We start from the raw sequence: 18,662 nt of genomic DNA on the forward strand, positions 1-18,662 counted from the left end.
TGATTTTATAGACCCATGTCAATTTCCCTTTAGTTCTGTAACCTGAACAGTTCCTGTCTTTTTACTCTCTCCTCATTTGGAAGCTGTTCCATAACACTAATCTTCTTTGTTGCTCTTCTCTTTACTTTTTCAGATTCTAATATATCATTTTTGAGATAGGGCAACCAACACTGCATGCAGTATTTAAGGTGTGGGCATACCATGGATTTATATGGCATTGTTATATTTATTGTCTTATTTTCTATCCCTTTCCTACTTACTCCTAACATTATTAGCTTTTTTGACTGCTGCTTTGCATCAAGCAGGTGCCTTCAGAGAACTATCCATGATGGTTCTAAGATCGCTTGCTTACAAGGTTGTGATGTTGGCAGGCGAGGTGCCAGCTCATGTAAAGGCCCCTGAGGCCTCAATGAATGTTGATTAGCATAGCGAAAAACCTATCTGGCTCACCTGTGTATTAGTATTGTTATGTTTGGACTTTGACTGCTTGTGAGTTGTTGCATAAGTTAATCTCACTTAAAATATCTGTATCAAATGATCTAGAGTGTTTCATGATGGTGACAGCCTACCTCCAGACAGAGATTAAAAAATAGGCAGACACACCAAACTGGTAGTATGTTTTATTAGATTTCACCGACCCAGTAACAAATGGAACTCTTCTATCACAATAACAGTTTTACCATGAAGTCACAGAAAATCCCACTGGAAATCTGCTACCCAGATAAACTGGATTCAGGAAAAAAAGGTCACTTACACCAAAATCACACCATATTCATGTTTCTTGCATTCCCAAGAGATTAGCTGGTACCCTAGATCATACATCAAAGATAACATCTGTAGTTTACTACAAGGCGGGCTATCTAAATAACAGTTATTTACAGGTTAAAGCAAATAAATATACATACCCCAGTGAGTTGCAGTCTGAATCCTAAGAGTGACAGAGTTGTAGCAATCTGTCAGTTTGCAGGATCCTTCAGGGCATTTTGGAGGCAGGGGGAAGGAGGGCTCTTCCCCTGCCACCTATCCTCTCCTCTACAATTGCTGAGGCTCAGTGGGGTGGTTATTTTAAACCAAGCTAGTTGCCAGTTTAATATCATGTCCAACCAGCTGATAATAAGTCTTCTAGGCCTCTCTCTGTCCTACCTCTGCTGTAGTCCCACATATGTCATTGTGGTGAATCAGCACTTCTGGAAGCAAGTATCAGAGAAATAGCCGTGTTAGTCTGCAGCTTCGAGAACAACAAGAAGTCTTGTGGCATCTTATAGACTAACAGATATTTTGGAGCATAAGCTTTCATGGGCAAAGTGGGTGAAGCAGGTGAAGTGGGTCTTTGCTCACGAAAGCTTATGCTCCAAAATATGTTAGTCTATAAGTTGCCACAAGACTTCTTCTTGTTCACTTCCAGAAGCAGCACTCGGTCTGAAGTGACTGAGCAGAGGTTACCAGGTGAGTGAACCTCATTGTCTTGTGGCAATGGTCACAGAGGTAGGATGGACACATTAAAATCTTATGTACAGAAAAAGAGGTTGGGGGACAAAGGAAGGGGAAATAGGAAGAGCGGGTTTCTCATGATTCTATAACCCATCACAGGATAAAGTCAAGAAAACGTGGAGTGGTGTTCTTAGAGTTACACTTAAAGGAACATGGCACATACTTGAGTATGCTACAATTACACTTTTGGGTCTACTTGTCATCCTAGAATTGTACTGAGACCTAATACATTCATTCCACCTTGGCCACCAACTAGTCTTTTGGTTAGTAAAAACTTTGAATCCTCACTCACTTGCTCTGGATGTGAAGCAGAAAGGCTCAATATTTTATTTTCCCAGAATCATTCAGCCATCAAACGTGTGTTTGTATAGAATGTCTCGACATGAAAGTACAATAGGAGACTAGATGATTATATGGCATATGACACACAGCCGCCTGTTGCTGGAACGGGACTCCTTGCTACTATCAAACATGTGAACAACTGACTCCATCATTTCTCCAGCAGTGTTTCTTATACCAGATTTATTTGTTTATTCTGTATGTGTGTGTGTATATACATATATACACAAATACACACATTAATCAGTGACCCTCATTTAACAGCTGAATATTTTAGGGAAGTTATCTAGGGTGATTCTCATGATGTGTGTAGGAGAGAGAATTATCTGACAATAATGACTCTTAGGAGAAGGCAATTACAGTGAATTGTCTAAAGCTGTCACCTTCAGTCCTTATGTCCAAATGTGCTTCTTAGGGAAAAGAATGGAACATGATAAGGTGTGCCTGGGGTGCAGAGAGGTACAAAATGTATAGATTTCATTGTACATACCCTCCTCTTGGTCTCAAACACCTACATGCAGCCAAGGAAAACTGGTTAGTACTAGTGCCTATGGACACTGACAATAGGAAGCAAATAGAGATTAGTCATATATAAATATCTGGGGATACTGCCATTGTACTAGTAAGGCAGCACCAAAAATCAATAACACAAACAGTAGCCTTACTATTAAAACAGTAATACAATATTGGTCACAAGAGGAGTGTGGGGAGCTGGGCTGTGGAGCACTAGGTGGGCGAGGACGTGGAGCATCATCGGGCCTGGGTGCTGGAGCTTGAGAGGGACCAGGGTGTGGATGTGTGTCCCAGTCTGGATACCAGCTGGAGTAACCTAGAAAACAAAAATGTCTTTATGAAGCTGTGTGACGTGTAGAAAAACTTAATTCAGGTAACAATATAAGACTGTGATACCTACTTCTCAATTTCTCACGTTCCGGATTTTCTGGTAAAAGATGAGAAAAATGTTAATATAATCATTACTGAATTTATTTTATTAATGAAAAATGGATAGCCCATAGGTGCTGATAATATTCTGAATTACAGCTGAGGATTTGTGTTTTCTCCTCATCTGGGCAGCAATTAATCTTCTTGGAAATGATCCTCCTCTGTTTTATGAGTGTCTAAGATCAACAGTTGCAGATTGTTACAGATTAGTTGAGTTAGAATTTAGTCATCAACCATTTTCAGACAAAGTGGCGGGGACCTGAGGCAGGTCACTCAGCAAATTGTATAAATTGACCCTTAGAGTGAAGAGAAGAGCAAAAAGTGACAAACACCACTTAGATGGCTAACTCGTTGACGGTAGTCACACCCCAAATGTCTTACAAGCATGACCTGTGTCACTAAAACCTGCATCCCCAGCTGAGTGGTGTCTAAAACTTTGGGTATGACTGTGAACTGATTTTAAAAAATGGTGGAAGATACAGTAAACAACATTGATTTGCGAGATGAAAGAAACTGCAACTGTAAAAGATGGTATTTATTGTTTTTAAAAGGTGATCACTTTACATAACTTTAAAAAGTGCACTAAGCATAGACATTTGTGTTGAATAGCCTCACTGGGTGGGATGGGGGAAGCATTTAACACACACACACAAAATTCATTAATGGCTAAATACCATGGAAGACAGTCACACTCCGTGTCAGAACAATGCAGGTGGATATATTTTCAGGCTCTAGTCTTAAACATTTAAACGTTCTTTTAAACCCCATCTGTGACTCATTTCTGGCAATCCCCCAATGCATGAATCTGTGACATCTGATGTCATGGGATGCAAAACATGCCAGCAGGATTTCACAGCTCGGAAACAAAAAATTAAAAGTTTTAGGTATTTGTGTGATTGGACCATCCACCCGCCTAGTTAGGTGGGCCATTCATTCTAAAAATGGGTATTTTTATTTTAGCTACATCTACATGGGCAGCCTGTGTTGACAGAAGCCACTGTTGACAGAGAATTCTCAGCAGTACCTCCGTCGACAGGTTGCGTCTACACACAAATGCAGATCGAAAGTGAAATCCGCTCTGTCAACAGAGAGCATCCACGCTGCCCTGCCCACTCTTGACAGGACGGCTGACTGGAAGGTCTTCAGACATGGCTGCCTTGGGAACTGGAAGCCCTCTCTGTTGACAGAACTGTCTGCACAGGCACTCTGTTGACAAAACACTTTTGACAGAGGTGCTATTCCTGATTGGAAACAGGGATAACATTGCCAGCTGAACAGCTGAGGTCTGTCGACAAACTCTCAACAGAGCGCTTTAGCGATGTAGATACTCAGAGAGTTTTGTCCACAAAAGGGCTCTTCAGTTGACAGAAGCTGCCTATGTAGACACAGCCAATATGTATTGGGGTTTTTCTTTTAAGCTGCTCGATGCTTACTCAAAATATCACAGTGTTAAAGATGATTCCTGACTTCAGTGGGAGGCTACATAGCAGTAAAGGTCTCTGTTGCAGATTTCTTTGCAGGATCATGGTTGATTCTGTTTTTTTTTTTATTAAATACAGATGTTCTTAATTGTTGGCTTTTCAGTTCCTTGTCATTTCTGAATTCAGATGTAAATATCCCAGAAAAAGTATTCCAGATGATTGAATAATATCAATAGCTTATTTAACCTGGTACAGCTTGAATGTCTGCCAAATTTCCTATGCCAATTAAGCAACTTTGTTTCCCATAGAACACCCTTGGCAGATTCCCTGCCTCTTACCGCAGAGCTTGTTCACACACTTTTCACCATTGCAGTCACTACATGCAGCTCCTTGTGTATAAGGTCGTCTAGGATAATTCCCACTGCAAAGTGGAAAAAAGTAGTTTAGTCTTTTCCCAGGATGGGGGTGGGGGACAGCGGGGAAGGGAGAATTTAAATATATCGTGTGATTTGAACTGAACTTCTGGGGGAATTCTGCATCACTGCATATGGACAGAATTGATGACCCCACTAATTTCTTTGCTTCTGTGCAGAAAAAAATGACTTCTGGGGTGCGTCTACACTAGCCAGCTACTTCGAAGTAGCTGGCACCACGTCGAAATAGCATGCGTCGCGTCTACATGCACCGTGCTCTATTTCGATGTTGAAATCAACGTTAGGCAGCGAGATGTCAAAATCACTATTCCTCTCTGAAGATGGGAATAGCGCCCTACTTCGACGTTCAACGTCGAAGCAGGGCATGTGTAGATGATCCGCATCCTGCTATGTTGAAATAGCGGGATCCTCCATGGTGCCATCAGCTGAAGGGTTGAGAGACACTCTGTCCAGCAGGGCTCTATGGTCACTGTGTGCAGCAGCTCTTAGCCCAGGGCTTCTGGCTGCTGCTGCTGCTGCTGCAGCTGGGGGTACATGCTGTGTGCATGGGGTCTGCAACCGGTTGTCGGCTCTGTTGACCTCATGCTGTGCAAGCCGAGTGTGTCTGGGAGGGGCTCTTTAAGGGAGCGGCTTGCTCTTGCCCCAGAAGGGCTAGTCCAGCCTGTGACCCCATCCACAGGCTTTGCTGGCCCCTTATTTGGACGGACAGCGCTTGTGTGCGTGGACGCTCCGCATTTCCTTCCGGGGCAGCTCCTTTCGACGTTCCCCATCACTACTTCGACGTTGAATGTCGACGGCACCCTCCCCGGAGGACGTGTAGACGATACGCGTCGAAGTAGCCTATTTCAATGTTCTTACTTTGAAATAGGCTACTTCGATGTAGCGTGCTAGTGTAGACATAGCCCTGATGGGGAAGCAAAGGGAAACTGCAGGAGAAGACACATCCATCCAGCAGTGCATCCAGGTCAGTTTGGGAGTACAGAACAGCTGGTAGAGATGTAAATCACTGTTGGCGTGGGGAGGCTGGGAAGTTTTGTGTGTATGTAAGACAGAGAGAGAGAGACAGAGAGAGAGAGAGAGAGAGAGAGAGAGACTCTCTTTCTCACTCCTGCAGCACACTTAGCATGGTGGAGCAGGGCTTTGTGGTAGTTCTGAGGAGGTAGGTGTGGAGTACACTCTGTCTGGTCATGCAGAACAGACTGTAATAGCTAGCCTGCTTAGTGAATTGCGCCCGTTATGCTTAGTGAATTCCCCCAGGAGTATAAAACAGGTGTAGAGGTTTTAAGGCTCCTGTACATTGCCAGAGTGATGTAAAGGAGCCTTATTGTAAAGGACAGTAAGGCCTTATAAAATGCTTATGGCACTCTAGTGATTAGACCTGGTCTAAATTTTTGGACTGAAAATATATCCTATAATATGCTCTTGGAATGTTTGCTACTGACTATTCTGGAGATGGTCAATAGCCAACATAAATTGTTAGTTTGAGTCCCATATCTCAGTTTCTCATCAGTTACCTGTGATGTAACACTGAAAAAATGACTGCCTATATTTCTTGACTAATAATTAGAAGGCAAAGATCAATACTAGCTGCACTATAACAAAATATGTGGAATTTTTCAGAATTTTTAATTTCAGGTGCAGATTTTTTAATGTTGGACTTTGCAATAGCTGCAAAGTTGGAGTGGGGCTATAACAGGATTGCAGCACTAGCCTGATGGAGAGCTACTTACTTTCCCCCCATTTTGGCTGTTTGGGGGTTACAATTCAATCTGGAAATACAGAATGGACACAGTAAGTGCTGTGGCTACTTTTTTGCTGGAGGATACGATTATATACAAGATATTTCTCCTGAGTGGATTAATTTCATACCTGGAGTATACATGAATGGGTGGTATGTTTTTATGAGAAAATAGTCAAGCTGGCCCCTTGGCCCCAAAGCTGTAACTCAGGCTAGTTTGCAAGTTGCCAATTTGTACTAAAATGAGTGCACAGTTTACCCCTCAGCTTTCTCATGGAGAGTGACACAATGAAGCTCTAGTTGGCAATTTGCATTTCATACTGGTTTACGGCCCATCCTCAGAAGTGAAGGTTTTTAGGTCTGCTGTATATGCAAAACATTGTCAGTATTTTTGAAAGGATGTCTCTGCTGATGCAGGGAGAGAGAGATGGTGGGCAGACTCTCCTTTCCCCACGCCTCCATGGCAACTGTTCTTCAGGCCAAGGAAACAGCAGCACAGCTCTCTAGGTGGACTACTCCAAACATCAGCCAAAGTGGAACAGATCACCTGCTCTGGGATCTTGTAAAGTAATATCAGCTAACTTACGCTGGTCCATAGTTGCAAATAAAATGTGCTGCTTTGGTGATTCCGTTGGTACCTGTAACTCTAGGACAGAACTGAACGGCGCAGCCGACTTTGTAACTTTCTGCCCAAACAACCTAAAAGGAAAATCAAAATACATTAGATTTTTCCAGGACTACAGAGAGGTTACTGCAGTTATGATATTCAACAAGAAACAACTGACTGGGGTGTGTATTGTAAGTGTGTTTTGTAACAGCACCTTAGAAGCACTATCAGAGAGGTAGCCGTGTTAGTCTGTATCTTGGAGAATAGTAAGAAGTCCTGTGGCACCTTATAGACTAACAGATATTTTGGAGCATAAGCTTTCATGGTCAAAGACCCACTTCATGCATCTGATGAAGCGGGTCTTTGGCCATGAAAGCTTATGCTTCAAAATATCTTAGCATGGTGTTAGTCTATCAGGTGCCACAGGACTTCCTGTTGTTTTAGAAGCATTAGTTACAGCACAGGGAGCTCCCATTTAGATGAATAACTGCTGAATGTACTTTTTGACTTATGATTGTGTAATATTGAAATCAGACAGTTGCTTTTGTAGAATCAGATCCTCCCCTTCCTGCTGAAAATTCCCATGGCTTGTGAGGACACGGGGGGCAGAATCTAAATATCCTCACACTGAGTTGTCCCCAGACCAGGCTGTCAGAGTATGCCTCCTTCCCCTTCTGTGGAGGTTCTGTGCCAGAACCACCCATCTCATGCATCTCTCCAAGGGGCCCAGGAATATCTGAATGGAGGAGCTGTGTTTCCAAACCAAAGCCAGCAGGTCTCTTCCTACACAGCTCCCTCCTGAGTCAGTCCCTTTTTCTTTTAGCACAAAGTTGTCCTAACCCGCACTAGTAAATCAGGTTACAATTTATAACATGTAGCAGGCAAAATGTATGTGTCTTACTCTCTTCTAAAACCACAAATTGTTTGCAATGAAGTTGGTGAAACAAAAAAATCACCTGGGTATAATGCCCACATATTCTTGTACAAGAGTGGGTCTTAAAATCATAGTCTGTGACTTCATTATACCATTTTCTGATGGCCGCATTCACAGAGAAGAGAGAGAGAGAGCCAGTCCAGATGTTTTCTCCAACTGGAGTAAAGTCAGGGTGCACTTTTCCTTGTACTTTCAGATAGATATTATGATCAAAGTGGCATCGCTTTGCCCATGCTTTGGCACTCTTAGCTAAAGCAGAATCCCAGGTCTGCAGAATGAAAAAGATATAAAAAGTACTTAAAGTGCAATGACTTGTACAAACTCAAACCTCTTGAACAGAAACTATTCTGTTAATTCTCCCTGCCTCCCAGGCCTGTAATTTTGGACTCGTCTCCATTTGCCTCCCTGTCGCACATCCAGTCTTTCCTAAAATCTTGTCACCTGTTCCCTTCATCTATAAAATGCCTCTTTCCTGTCTGTCCTTTATGTATTGTAAGATATTTAATATTTGTGCAGTCATCTCTAAGGTGCAGTCCATTTAACATATACCTCTAGATCTTGGCTTTTATCCACTAAGACCTCAGATGGTGCCAAGATGAGCTCTGCAGACAGCCTATTCATTGTGCATGGGCCTGCATATTTTGTATCAGTCATTAGAGTGACATAAACTTGGCTCTGCTGATCAGTGCTACTAGAGCTGCGTCTACACGTGCACGCTACTTCGAAGTAGCAGCAGTAACTTCGAAATAGCGCCCGTCACGTCTACACGTGTTGGGCGCTATTTCGAAGTTGAAATCGACGTTAGGCGGCGAGACGTCGAAGTCGCTAACCCCATGAGGGGATGGGAATAGCGCCCTACTTCGACGTTCAACATCGAAGTAGGGACGTGTAGACGATCCGCGTCCCGCAACATCGAAATAGCGGGGTCCTCCATGGCGGCCATCAGCTGGGGGGTTGAGAGATACTCTCTCTCCAGCCCTTGCGGGGCTCTGTGGTCACCGTGGGCAGCAGCCCTTAGCCCAGGGCTTCTGGCTGCTGCTGCTGCAGCTGGGGGTCCGTGCTGCATATACAGGGTCTGCAACTAGTTGTTGGCTCTGTGTATCTTGCACTGTTTAATGAAAGTGTGTCTGGGAGGGGCCCTTTAAGGGAGCGACTTGCTGTTGAGTCCGCCCCGTGACCCTGTCTGCAGCTGTGCCTGGCTCCCTTATTTCGATGTGTGCTACTTTGGCGTGTAGACGTTCCCTCGCTGTGCCTATTTCGATGTTGGGCTGAGCAACGTCGAAGTTGAACATCGACGTTGCCAGCCCTGGAGGACGTGTAGACGTTATTCATCGAAATAGCCTATTTCGATGTCGCAACATCGAAATAAGCTATTTCGAAGTTGGGTGCACGTGTAGACGTAGCCTAGGAGTGAGGCCATAGCCATACCTCCCCATCCCTGTCCTCCTATTATTCCCCCCAGAGTGCAGAGACTGCCGTCATTAATGGACCTCGCACAATCACACAAGTGCGTGAAACCTTTCTTGCTCAACCTTGCATGGCTGCAAAGAGGCCACTTGCATCCTCAGTCATAAACACATCATTTAAATATTGTTCATAAAGAAAAAAGCAAGACGTAGTTTTTGTGTAAGTTTGCTACTCAACCCTTGGGCACTTCACTGAGTTTCCTTGAAAAGCAGAATGCCTTCAGGCCATCCACACTCATGTTTTGCCCATAGTTTGTGCATGCAACTTCCTTTGATGTCAGAGCCTGGCTTGACTGGCTTCCAATAACAGTGTGGCCATTAATTTTGTCCCTTCAAGCTGGTCTGAGTTTGTGCCTTAAGCTAGTATTTAAAAGTTTCTCCGAGGTGAACACCTACACACGAATAATTTTTTTCTAGAAGTTATCTTGTTAAAGGTCTGGTAACAATGCTCAAACTAATCTTGGCCGTTTCCTTGATTTGATGAATAGCCCATTGAGCAAGCTAGTATTGAGCTAGTAGCTAAGATCTGCTCTAACAGTGGCTGCATTTATAGGTGACTCCATTTTCCAGCCCATACATGGCTACTGATAGACAGCCCCTTCCTCCTAGCCACATCTTCTGTACCAGCAGTAGAGGTATAGCCATTTTACCTCAGTGTAGGCCCTCCTGTTCCCACAGCCCTCCTTAAAAACATGCTGTTACTCCCACAATAACTAAGCCCCTGTTCTCCTTTTGTGTCACTTAAACTCCTAGCAGGGTGCTCTGCCAACCCTTTTTGGTCCTATCAGTAAAGAACAAAGAGCAGGATTACATGCAGCTGATGCGCTCTCAGCTCAACCAGTACTGAGACCCTGCAGGGGCAGAGGGTACATCCTGGCAGGAACCAGGAAGTTCTCCCAATGTGCTTCTGTGGGTCTGGGACAACTAGCTCTAGTGGGGCCCTGTATATAAATCATTTTCCAAATTTAAAACAAAATGATCATGTGTGGGGCAAAGGCCCAGGGCTTTCCCTAGGATTTGGGATGGGGCCAAAAATGAGGGGTTCAAAGTGTGAAAGGGGTGTCCAGGCTGGGACAGAAGGCTGTGGGATAGAAGTGGGTGAGAACAGCAATGGGGAGCTCAGGGATGAAGAGTTTGGGGTGCAGGAGGAGGATCCAGACTGAGCCCGAAGGGTTTGGAGTGAGGGAGGAGACTGGGGGGAGGATGGGTTGGGAATGCAGGGCCTTGGCAGGAGTTCGGTGCTGGAACGGGCATGGAGCTGGAGGTTGAGATGCAGGATGCTTTCCTTGGGCATTCCCCATTTGGTGGCTCCATGCACTGTCCTCACCTGCAAGTATCACCCTTGCAGCCCTATTTTCTGCAGTTCCTGGACAATGGGAACTGTGGGAGTGGTGCCTGCAGGTAAGAGTACAGTAGTGTGTAGACTGAGTTCCCCTTCCAATAGTTTCATGGAGCTGAGTTTCCCAGCCCCTACCCCCTGCCAGTCAGGGCCAGTGGATTAAAGCAGGCATCACAGGGGCTTTAAGGGCTGCAGCTCAGGTCCCCAGGATAAGGCAAGGGGCTCAAAAAGATCTGGACTTTTGGTGGCCCAGAGATCTTTTTGCAGGGCCCCCCTTACCCAGAGCCCTGGGCTGCAGCAACTAAAGCCCCTTTGTTAATTGGACTCTGAATTCAATTCCATTGCAAATAAAGGGTGAAGATCTTACCATGTGAAGCATGTTGCTGGCTGGTGGATTTACCTTGGACCGAAAGTTGTTATGAGCATTCACGCAGTCCTCAATAAACTGTGTATCTTCTATATCAGGCAATGTACTTGGGCCAAAAGAATAACAGGAACTTAAAAGGTCTAGAAACAGCAGAACACCAAGGAACAGTCTGACTTTCATGATCCTCAGCTGTTTTTGATCTCTCCAGACTTTGGAAGAAGAATCTCTTAGCTGCATATGGTGCTGTTTGTCCCCTACATAGCACTCTGCAGGGTGCAGTTTCAGTCTGAGTTTCTCATGTTAGTTTTCTAAGATGACACTTGTCAGTGTGATAGAAACAGCAAATGAATTGCTTGCAGGAAATGGGTGTGGCTCACCCTCAACAAAATCAGGTAGCCTCATGTAGAAAATACTTCCTTCCTCTTATGAGACTTCAGTTTAATTCCCTTCTAAAAGACCTCACATCTCATTATCTTTTTTCAACAAATGAGGAAACCTGGATGGGATTGTTTCATCAGCTAATCTTTGGAAATGAAGGAAGAACTAACTCTGCTCCAGCAGCCTGTGCTGTAGCACCCTGATTTACAGAAGAATCTCATGGGAAGTGCTGGATTTCATGACCCCTTCCTTACCTCACAATTTGGTGCAGCTTGTCAGCTTGGAGTTACTGCTTAACTAATGGGGCTGTTAGCAGAATTAACTAATAGTTATGCAGTCCATGAAAACAAAATGATCTAAAGGTCCTCATTACTGTAGTGTCTGAGAACCTGAAAGTCCTTAATATATTTTTATTTACTAACCCATAGGAAGTAGGTGTGTGGTCACCTCAAACAACACCACTGCCAGAAAGTTTTCCCTTAGTGGTATCTGTTGGGTTGGTTCTGATGCCTCCTACTACTGACCACTCATAGTGCTGCTATAAAGGGTCCCACCAACATGCAGTCTCCTAAATCGCTTCTTGCTGGTTAACTCTTATAAGCCGCATCTACACATGCCGGCTACTTTGAAGTAGCCGCACCAACTTCGAAATAGCGCCCACCACGGCTACACGTGGCGGGAGCTATTTCGAAGTTGACATCGACGTAAGGCCGCGAGACGTCAAAGTCACTAGCCTCATGAGGGGATGGGAATAGTGCCCTACTTCAACGTTCAATGTTGAAGTAGGGCACGTGTAGCCGATGCGCGTCCCACAACATCGAAATAGCGGGGTCCGCCATGGTGGCCATCAGCTGAGGGGTTGAGAGACGCTCTCTCCAACCCCTGAGCTCGATGGTCGCCACGTGCAGCAGCCCCTTAAAGGTCCCCACCCCCTGCCTTCCTGTGCAGGAAGCTGAGAAAGCATGCAGGTGGCAGCACAGCCACACAGCCAGCCTGCACGTCTCACAGCAGCCGCAGCCTAACAGCCTGAACCCATGGCAGCAAGCCAGCCCCCCAAGTGCCCCCAGTGCACCCCCCCAAGGGGAGCCAGGGCTCCCAGTCTGGCAGCCAGATGGGGAAGAGGCAGAGGGGTCCCTCCTGGATGGAGGCCGAGCTCTGGGACCTGCTGAGGCTCTGGAGCAAGGAGGAGGTGCTCCAGGTAATGGGGAGCAAGAGGAGGAACGCGGATGCGTTCGCTCGGCTGGCCGAGGGCCTGGCCGCCCGGGGTCACCCTGCCCGCACTCCTGACCACGTCAGGAGTAAGGTTAAGGAGCTGCGGCAGGGTTATGCCCGGGCCTGGGATGCGGCCAGCCGATCTGGGGCCACCCCCATCACTTGCCCCTTTTACAGGGAGCTCAGGGAAATCCTGGGCCCCCGGCACACCTCCTCCCCTCCGGCCACTCTTGACACCTCGGCTGATGAGCCCCAGCAGGCCCCGGAGGCGGAGTCCGCCCTGGAGGCAAGGCCCGCACCCCAGGGCCCCCCCCAGGAGCCCACCCCTGGGGCACTGGAGGAGGAAGAGGAGGGGGGATCCTCCTCCAGCAACGGGGGGCTCCGGATCGCCATTCTGTCCCGGAGCTCCAGCAGGGCATCTGCCCACTGGGTGTCCCCCGACCGTGGGAGCGGACCGTCAGGTATATACCCCCCTGGTGCACACCTCCCGGGTTTGAGGGGCGGGGGCAACAGACATGACCAGGGCCCTCCACATGCCCAGATGACCATGGCCCCAAGGACAGCAGTGGCATGTCCCTCAGAAAAGTGCATCAGCCCCTGCCCCCACAGCACGACAGTGCCATGCCCCATCCCTGGGGATGGGGGGAGCGGAACCTAGGGTCCCCTGGGGGGAGGGGGTGGGACACCCATCAGCAGCAGCAGCATCTCCCAGGATGGGGATGGGGAACCAGCAGCAGAGGGGAGGGGGACAAGGGCTACTTCTCGGGGCCCACACTAATGGCTGTCTCCACTCTTCTTCCCCCCCTATGTTCTGCAGCTGCACCATCGGAGGGACCGGAGAGCGCCAGCGAGGTGTCAGTGGTCCCAGAGAGCCCACCGGGGCCATCAGTCCAGGCCAGCTCCTCGGTGGAGCACCGACCAGCACCAGGGTGGGGACGACGGCGGAGCCAGCACCACCCCCGGACGGCGACGGACCCCCAGCTGCTGGCAATCCTCCGGCGGCAGCTGGAGGTCTCAGAGCAGCACCTGCGGGTGGAGGGCCGGCACCTCCATCTGCAGGAGCGGGCGCTAGCCTGGCGCCAGGAGGCATGGGGGGCCTTTATGCGCACATTTGAGCGCATTGCGGACTACCTGGCCCCCCATGCCGTGCTGGCCACTGCTCTGCCCACCCTGCCTGCTCCACCCACCGCCATCCGCCACCGAGGGGCCATCCGCCGAGGGGGACCTGGGGCCTGCTGACACCCGCTGGCCATATCTGCCGGTCTGCCCGGCCCCCAGCCAGCCCCAGCCAGGGCTGAGGCTGAGGCGCGGGTTGCAGCCGCCCACCCCCAGCGCTGGACATTAGGGGGTGCGGGGCCCAGGACGTGGCCCCCAACTCCCCCTTTGTACATATCCCCTTTTACTTGTGTTTTGTATATAGTTTGTATTAGACCCCCTGTTATTTTAGGATACCTGCCCCCCCATGTAAATAGTTCTCCCCTTCCTTGTCTTCCCCTTTTTTTTGCTTACCATCATATAATATATATAATATTTATATTTGTTGTAAATAATATAATAATAATAAGAATTCAACGTTTGGTGGTTTCACGAACAACAGGTCTATTTTTATTTGCAAGAAAAGTAGGGGAGGTGCTCTTGGGTGCTCTGTGGTGTGGACGTAGGGGCAGGGAGTGTTGTGGAGGATGGGGGTTGCAGTGGGGGGCCTGCCAGCGTTCACCCCACAGCCTTGTTGAAATGGGCCTGCAGGGCCTTCCGGACCCGGATCCCCTCGGGGTCCACCTGGCGACTGGGGGCAGCAGGTGGCTGCACATCGGCCCTGCCTGCCTCCACAGCCCAGGCCTGAAAGAATGACTCCCCCTTGCTCTTGATGAGGTTGTGGAGGGCGCTGCACGTGCCCACAATCTGGGAGATGCTGGTGGGGCCTGCATCAAGGAGGGTGAGGAGACACCTCCAGTACCCTTTGAGGTGGCCAAATGTGCGCTCAACCACCTGGCACGTGTGGTTCAGGCGCATGTTGAAGCTCTCCTGGCTGGCTGACAGATGACCCGTGTAAGGGTGCATGAGCCAGGGCCGGAGGGGGGTACGCCACGTCTGCGACAACGCAGAGGGGCATGGTGGTGTCCCCCACAGGGATCTCCCGCTGGGGGATGTAGGTCCCTGCCTCCAGCCGGTGGCACAGGCCCGAATTCCAGAATACCCGGGCGTCATGGGTGCTGCCAGGCCAGCCAACATAGATGTCCAGGAAGCGGCCACGGCTGTCCACCAAGGCCTGAAGGACCACTGAATAGTAGCTCTTCCTGTTGAAGAAGCGTCCTCCACTGTGCTCTGGGGCACGGATGGGGATATGGGTCCCATCCAGAGCCCCGAAGCAATTTGGGAACCCCAGGGTGGCAAACCCCGCGATGGCCGTATCCGGGTCCCCAAGCCACACGAGCCTGTGGAGGAGCAGGGCATTGATGGCGTAGATGACCTGCAGGGGAAGGACATGGGAGAGCACCAATGAGGAGGGGTGTGCAGGGTGTGTCTGGCCCTCCCCTGCCAGGGCCCCCCTCCCCTCCCCTCCCCTGCCAGGGCTGCCTCCCCCTCCCCCTGTGGGTCCTCTTACCTCCACGAGGACAGCCCCGACGGTGGCCTTGCCGACGCCAAACTTCTGTCCCACGGATCGGTAGCTGTCTGGAGTGGCCAGCTTCCAGACAGACATGCCGACCCATTTCTCCACGCTGAGGGCACGCCGCATGGTAGTGTCCTGGTGCCTCAGTGCGGGGGTGAGCCACTGGCAGAGCTCCAGAAATGTCTGCTGGCTCATACGAAAGTTCTGGAGCCAGCAGTCGTCGTCCCACTCACCGAGCACCAGCCACTCCCACCAGTCGGTGCTCGTGGGGTAACTCCACAGCCAGTGGCGTGGGCGGGTGGGGGGGGCTGCAGGGTCTGGGGTTGCTTCCTCCTCCCCTGGGGGCAGCTCCTCTTCTGTGGCTAGAATGTGATCAGCTGCCTCCTGCATGGCATTGAGCAGGGCGAGCACTGCTCCTACAGGGGCGGCTGGGTGGACCTCTGGCTGCTGCTGCTGCTGGGGGTCCATAACTGCGTCGCCAAGGTGTGCATGCTTATGGCTCTGCAAACCGCGTGCTGTGCAGGCTGTGTGTGTCTGGGAGGGGCCCTTTAAGGGAGCGGCTAGCTGTTGCCCCGAAGTGCTAGTCCACCCTGTGACCCTGTCTACAGCTGTTCCTGGCACCCTTATTTTGATGTGTGCTACTTTGGTGCGTAGACGCTCCCCTGCAGCGCCTACTTCGATGTGGTGCCGCCCAACATCGATGTTGAACATCGACGGCACCAGCCCTGGAGGACGTGTAGATGTTATTCATCGAAATCGCCTATTTCGATGTCGCTACATCGAAATAAGCTATTTTGATGTAGCATACACGTGTAGATGTAGCCATAGGGAGCCAGGAAGGGGAAAGGATGGAATGGGCATGAGGAATACATCTTGAAGAACAACAGTTATGAAAGGCTTGTAACAGCTTTTTCTTCTTTATGTGCTTGCTCATATTCATTCAATTGTAGGTGAGTCTCTAGCACAGTGGTGGGCAACCTGTGGCCAAGGGGCCACATGTGGTTTGTTAAGGAAAGCTGCTAGTGGGCTGCCAGACAAGTCGTTCTCCTTGCTTCTGCACGTACAGACACCTATGGTTCCATTGGCTGCAGTTCACCGTTCTCAGACAACAGAAGTTGTGAGAAGCAGCACAGGCTGCAGGGACATGCTTTGTCCCCCCAGCAAGACCTTGACTATCAAATGATTTGGAAGGATTGTATGTAAAAGATGGCTTGTCTAATGGAAGAGAAAGGCATCTGAGAGTGATCCTGACTGATTCAGGAGCAGAACAGAGACATTTTCTAATGCACTTTGTTCTGAACAGACGTATCTGGTGAGTCCCCTACTTCTGGAAACCTGTCCTGGAACAGATGAGAGGCAAATACTCCACCCTGTCTCCTGGTATAAAACATCTCTGTTGTGTTTTCTGAGAGAATTAATAGTCACCTCTCCACCACATGGATCTGGAACATTTGACATGCCAGGCAAATCATCTTGAGGCTGTTGTGTAATGAAAACTCCTGTAGACACCGGAGACCCTGAATTCTGAGGAACCCAACTAAGCTTATAAGAACATAAGAATGGCTATACTGGGTCAGACCAAAGGTCCATCTAGCCCAGTATCTTGTCTTCTCACAGTGGCTAATGCCAGATGTCCAAGAGGGAGAGAACAGAACAGATAATCATCAAGTGAAGCTAATCATCACGTGATTCCTCTCCTGTCACCCATTTCCAGCCTCTGACAAACAGAGGCGGGGGCCACCATTCGTACCCATCCTGGCTAATAAATATTTGTAATCATATTCTCCATGAATTTATCTAGTTCTTTTTGAATGCTGTTAGGTCCTGGTCTTCATAACATCCTTTGGCAACAAGTTTCATAGGTTGAGTAAGTGTTGTGTGAAAAAATCTTTGCAACCCCCTGAGGAACTTTTTGATGATGGTGTATGTAAACAGAGAACAATCATCCACCAGTGGTTGCAATGCTATAACAGCAGCCAGTTGTACCAATATGAAGGTAAGTGATAACCACAATTGTTCGAGATATAATAGATACTGTAGGATGTGCAGAATATCAGATAAGATAGGAAAAATTTGCTGTGTTTTGCATTAGTTGGTGCAATGGTGCCATTTTTGAACATAGGCTTTCCTTGTAGATTGACTGTGGGAATTGATAAGTGTCTGCTCTATTGGAGTCAAGCAGTTCTCTCTTGATAGCCAACAATCAGCCACGCTCTGAGATGTAGCTTGTCAATGCTGGGCATGTGAAGAGTTGAACCTTTGTTGAAAAGCAGGCAAGAGAATGGAAGAAATTGCAAAGGAGAAGTTATTGTCATATTCAGTAAGCAAGGATGCCAAGTTTGTCTCTGACAATTTGATGCTATACTATTACTTTGGTCTTGTCTTATTTTGAGAAAGACTCATTGCATTAGAGGTAATGGTGGAAATGCACAGATCAACAGAGCGTTCCAGGTTATTGAGCTTGCATCTCCTTGAGATTGTGGTCCCAGACCCACTTTGGAAAGTAGGTTGGGTACTTGGTGTTGTTACTGGCAATTTATGTTGGGGTACACAATGTTTGAGCACCGGTTTTAGAAAACTGGGATTGATTTCCCATTTGTAGTCGTTGGTGAACTGTCTGCAATAGTGTTGCTTTTGCCTGGTAGATAACTCGTTGTCCCACTGAGGGAACTGCTACCATATTTCTCCAACCAGAGATGCAGTGGCACCTAAGTGGAGGACCCAGGAGGACAGTCCTAAAAGAAGGTTACTCACTTTGTGCAGTAACAATGGTTGTTTGAGATGTGTGTCCCTGTGGGTGTTCCATGGTAGGTGTTGGGCTTACTCAGCACCACAATACGGAGACTTTTCTTAGCAGCACTCAGTGGGGCTGTGCATGCACGGTCCCAGTGCCCACTGTTTACGCCACTAGGGATCACATGCGCAGCCCCACTCTCTCCTCATTTACTTCTTGAGGCCCTAACCATGTCTGTTGCACTGGGTAGAGGGGAGGTGGGCAGGACATGGAGTAACCACAGAGACACACATCTTGAAGAACCATTGTTACCGCACAAAGTGAGTAACTTCTCTTTTGTCTTTCAGTGCTGTCCCCGTGGGTGCTCCACAGCAGGTGACCATAGAGCAGTATCCCCTAATTGGATGGTGGGCTTTGGTTCAGTGCATCCACTATAGGCAGTACTGCATTAGCTACTGCCAAGTCTTTGCCTGAATGAGACCGTATTGCATAGACTAACATAAGCTTTCGTGGGCAAAGACCCACTTCATCAGATGCATGAGTGGGGGGGAAGGGGGAGGTTCAGAGGGGTATTTAAAGAGTGTGGTCCCAGTAAAAGTGAGGGCCAGATCTGACAAGGTCTATTCAGTCGGGGTGGAAAGGGCCCATT

At 48.3% G+C, this 18,662-nt stretch overlaps 1 protein-coding gene across 2 annotated transcripts in view; it reads right to left on the minus strand.

Annotated features, from left to right (window-relative positions):
- Window positions 1-1,956: 1,956 nt before the first annotated feature.
- Window positions 1,957-18,662, minus strand: part of LOC142022615 (glioma pathogenesis-related protein 1-like) — a 60,620-nt gene continuing 43,914 nt past the window's right edge. Inside the window, exons 1-6 of one of the 2 annotated variants that reach the window (XM_075012653.1) lie at window positions 11,079-11,258; window positions 7,929-8,174; window positions 6,952-7,064; window positions 4,532-4,614; window positions 2,744-2,770; window positions 1,957-2,659 (exon numbers count right to left, since the gene is read on the minus strand). In XM_075012653.1, coding sequence (XP_074868754.1) covers window positions 2,412-2,659; window positions 2,744-2,770; window positions 4,532-4,614; window positions 6,952-7,064; window positions 7,929-8,174; window positions 11,079-11,258 — 897 coding nt within the window. In that variant the 3' untranslated portion in view covers window positions 1,957-2,411. Of the gene's footprint in view, window positions 2,660-2,743; window positions 2,771-4,531; window positions 4,615-6,951; window positions 7,065-7,928; window positions 8,175-11,078; window positions 11,259-18,662 lie in introns of those variants that run through there. The other variant, XM_075012661.1, reaches the window with a different exon arrangement.

Source organism: Carettochelys insculpta, chromosome 1 (genome assembly GCF_033958435.1).
Source record: "Carettochelys insculpta isolate YL-2023 chromosome 1, ASM3395843v1, whole genome shotgun sequence".
NCBI lineage: Eukaryota > Metazoa > Chordata > Testudines > Carettochelyidae > Carettochelys > Carettochelys insculpta.